Raw genomic sequence first — 3,100 nt, forward strand, 5'->3', positions numbered from 1 at the left:
CTCTCCCACGAATCTGGAGCATCCCATTCTGTATAATAAGGATCGAAGGAATGATGCAAAACCTCTTGGGCAAAGGGATGGAAACGCCGCGAGACCAGACATAGATGGCACAGAGTTGTCTTATCTTCAGCTCTCTTGGAGTCCGGCGGGGTCCCAAAAGGCCACTGGTACTCGTTGCAGCAGTGAGGACAGAAATATTCAAATATAAAGCGCAAGACCTCGGCAGGGAGTTTTGAGAAGTAGTCCGTTGTGGCCTTTTGGAGTCGAGTTCTGACCATCTTTGTAAGGCTGAGGTCAGGCGAGAAGTTAGGGCCCTATATCTCGATGACAAAGAGACTTTGGTCAACTTACGTGAAAATTCACTAGCTCTTAGACTAGATAGCTATTTCTGGGGCCTAAACTTGTAGAATGAAGTTTTCTTGATTCTTGAGGAGGGCGGGTTGTGAAAGGAGAAAGGGAAATGTTGGGTGACGGTGGGTGGAAGCTGGAATAAAAGAAGCGGGCGGAGGCTAATTAAGGTTACAGGGCGATTAGCTTCTGTAGGGCTGTCTCCCTGTAATTGGCACAGACTCCAATTGAAACGCCCCCGGCCAAAGTCTGTTGAAGAAAGGGCCGGGGGCAGTTTTGCTAACACCACTGTCATCGTGAAAGCTTCTGGGTCAAAGCTTATATTGGGGAAAAAGAAAAACACCGTGTTCTCATTCATCATCTGTGTTTGCAGCCTAAAGGTTAACCTTATAGGCCGCAGTCAAGCCATACTGCTCACACCACTGATGTTTTAGTTGTTGGTTGTTCGATATGGCACTTATGATCCTTGCTTCAGGCACAGGCAGCTGGTTATAAAATGAAAAGAAATGGTTTAATTGGGCAAGCAGTCCATCAATCTATTGATAGGCACAGAACTGACAAGAATATGACCTTTTACCATGGAAAGACCTTGATCGGCTCAAGACAAGCAGCTCTGCTGCTCATTGAAACCACTATTTACGACACTACCCCCAACACACCTCACTTTATACCGTGTCGACCTCATATACCGGAGTCTAGCTTGTACCGAACACAACCGACATCTTCTGAACCTCCCACACCACCGTTGTCACCTGTGAAATATATTAGAACTCCGAAGCATACTGTATCGATCTTGTTCTATACTCACAACCAAACCAAGCATCTATGAGGACCATAACGCAGCGCATAACGCCTCTCGACAGTAACCCTTCGTCGAGCGGGTCCAAGACGCTGACCTTCTCGTTCTTCATACTGCACCCGTCGATCCAAGACCAAGTCACACGGTGCTTGTGACTGTCAGTGTCCTTGAATTCCTTCACATACGGTTCCGATTCAGATGTCATGTATAAATTCTCTTTGTCGGAGTGTGTGCACGCGTCAAAGATCACGTCATAAGCAGCGCCGCTTGAAATGTCGACATGGCCCCGAAAGTCGTCCTCGTTATTGCACTGAAGATTCTGGATCTCGAACTTTACGTCCGTCGTTGTGGGCTTTGGATCTGCTGTCTTTGTCTTGGCCTGGGAAGTCGCCGAGGGTAGCGTGGTGCTGGCAGAGTCAGCTTTCTTGGAGACGCGATAGCTGTAGGTGCCGCAGCCTATGTCTATGCTCCCTTTTTTAGCCAACCCAGCAAAGTAAAGTGACCTGTGACACTGGCTTTGAAGCTGCGAGTATGCTTTGGAGCAAGAGAGGTCGCAGGAACCATCGCTGCCAGTCCATTCAAAGTCGAATTCATGCGACGAGCATTTCGACTTTCGACGCCGAAGGCTTCTTCTCTCTGCACCAGTGGCGACGACCCTCTTGGCGTCTCCAACAACATCCTCGTAAGTGAGTTTTCTTGAGACTGCCTCGTTATTGTCCCCTTCTACGGTATCACAGAAGGAGGCCGCAAACAACTCCATGCATTCGGCATCAGCTCCATAGGCATACATATCGCATGAAGGCTTAGGTGGCTCAGCCTCCGTGCTGTTGCTGGATATGCCCCATTTCTTGAACATTTCAGCAAAGTACTTCACGGTGTCTTCCTCCATGGGGCCTAGATCAACATCCTCCCTTCCGAAGTCATGTTTCTCCAACACGCCGGTAATGCGAGGGACATCAGAGGCGACCGTAGTGGTTGTTGTGCTTTGTTCACCGGAAACGCATCCTGTGACTGGGGCACAACTACCGATACGGGTGCTGCAAGAAGTAATCGTCAGCCGGATACAAATGCATGTTCGAGAAGGTAGTGAGTTCCTTACCTTGTTCTCTCGCCGTCTTCGCCTGTGTAATATGAGAGAGTCAAAGTGCACTTTGGTGGAGCTGTAGTAGTGCACCCCTCTTCCTCGTCATCATCATCATCGTCCTCGTCTTTATCATCATCCTCGGGGTCATCCTTACCTTTGTCTATTGGTTTGGGATCACCGGTCGGCAGTGGTCCACCCTTGAGACCGTCAAGTCGGGACCACCACCAACCTCCAGGGAATATGGGGACAATAGCTCCATCATCATCAGTCTGAGTTATTGTTTTGGTGTTGTCTATATGCTCAGGGTCTCGAACTGCACTCCAAGTAACGACTTCGTCATCAGAGCCTGTAACTGTCGCTTGTTCCCCTTCTGTTTCCGTTACAGGAGCAGCTGTCACAGGCGGCCCATCACCCTCGGCAGTTGATTTTGGACCCGCGGGTCCTGAAGTAACCTGCGGGGGCCCAGGAACGTCCTGGGTCACAGTGCTTTCACCCTCTGAAGGAGCTTGGGTCTGTGAAACGGCGGGCTGAGATTCCTCATCAATGGGTGATGGGTTCTCATCTTGGCCGGTAGGTGTTGCAGCAGATGAAGCATTGCCGTCGACATCACCAGGACTCTTGGTCTTTGAAGAGCCCGACTCAGCTGCATCTGGATCGTCATCGGGGGTTGGCTCATCATTCCCAGGAATGTCTGCCAAAGAAGTTGCTGACTTTCCAGGCAATGGTATAACAGGTCTTGGGGGACCGTGGGTAACAAACACAAGCGACGTGCTCGCAGGATCTTCAGGTGGAAGAGGAGCGTCCTGAGAAGAGATGAGACAGGGCGCAAAAGATGCCAGGGCAAGGAGTCGTAACGCCGAAGATTTCAT

At 50.1% G+C, this 3,100-nt stretch overlaps 1 protein-coding gene across 1 annotated transcript; it reads right to left on the reverse strand.

Annotated features, from left to right (window-relative positions):
* Window positions 1–1,029: 1,029 nt before the first annotated feature.
* Window positions 1,030–3,100, reverse strand: FPRO_03589 (uncharacterized protein; the record flags this gene model as incomplete). Its single annotated transcript, XM_031226182.1, has 3 exons — window positions 1,030–1,100; window positions 1,157–2,184; window positions 2,247–3,100. 3 exons carry the CDS (start codon window positions 3,098–3,100, stop codon window positions 1,030–1,032), a joined length of 1,953 nt encoding a protein of 650 aa, XP_031076744.1.

The sequence above is a fragment of the Fusarium proliferatum genome, assembly GCF_900067095.1.
Source record: "Fusarium proliferatum ET1 genome assembly, contig: FPRO_scaffold002, whole genome shotgun sequence".
NCBI classification, from domain to species: domain Eukaryota; kingdom Fungi; phylum Ascomycota; class Sordariomycetes; order Hypocreales; family Nectriaceae; genus Fusarium; species Fusarium proliferatum.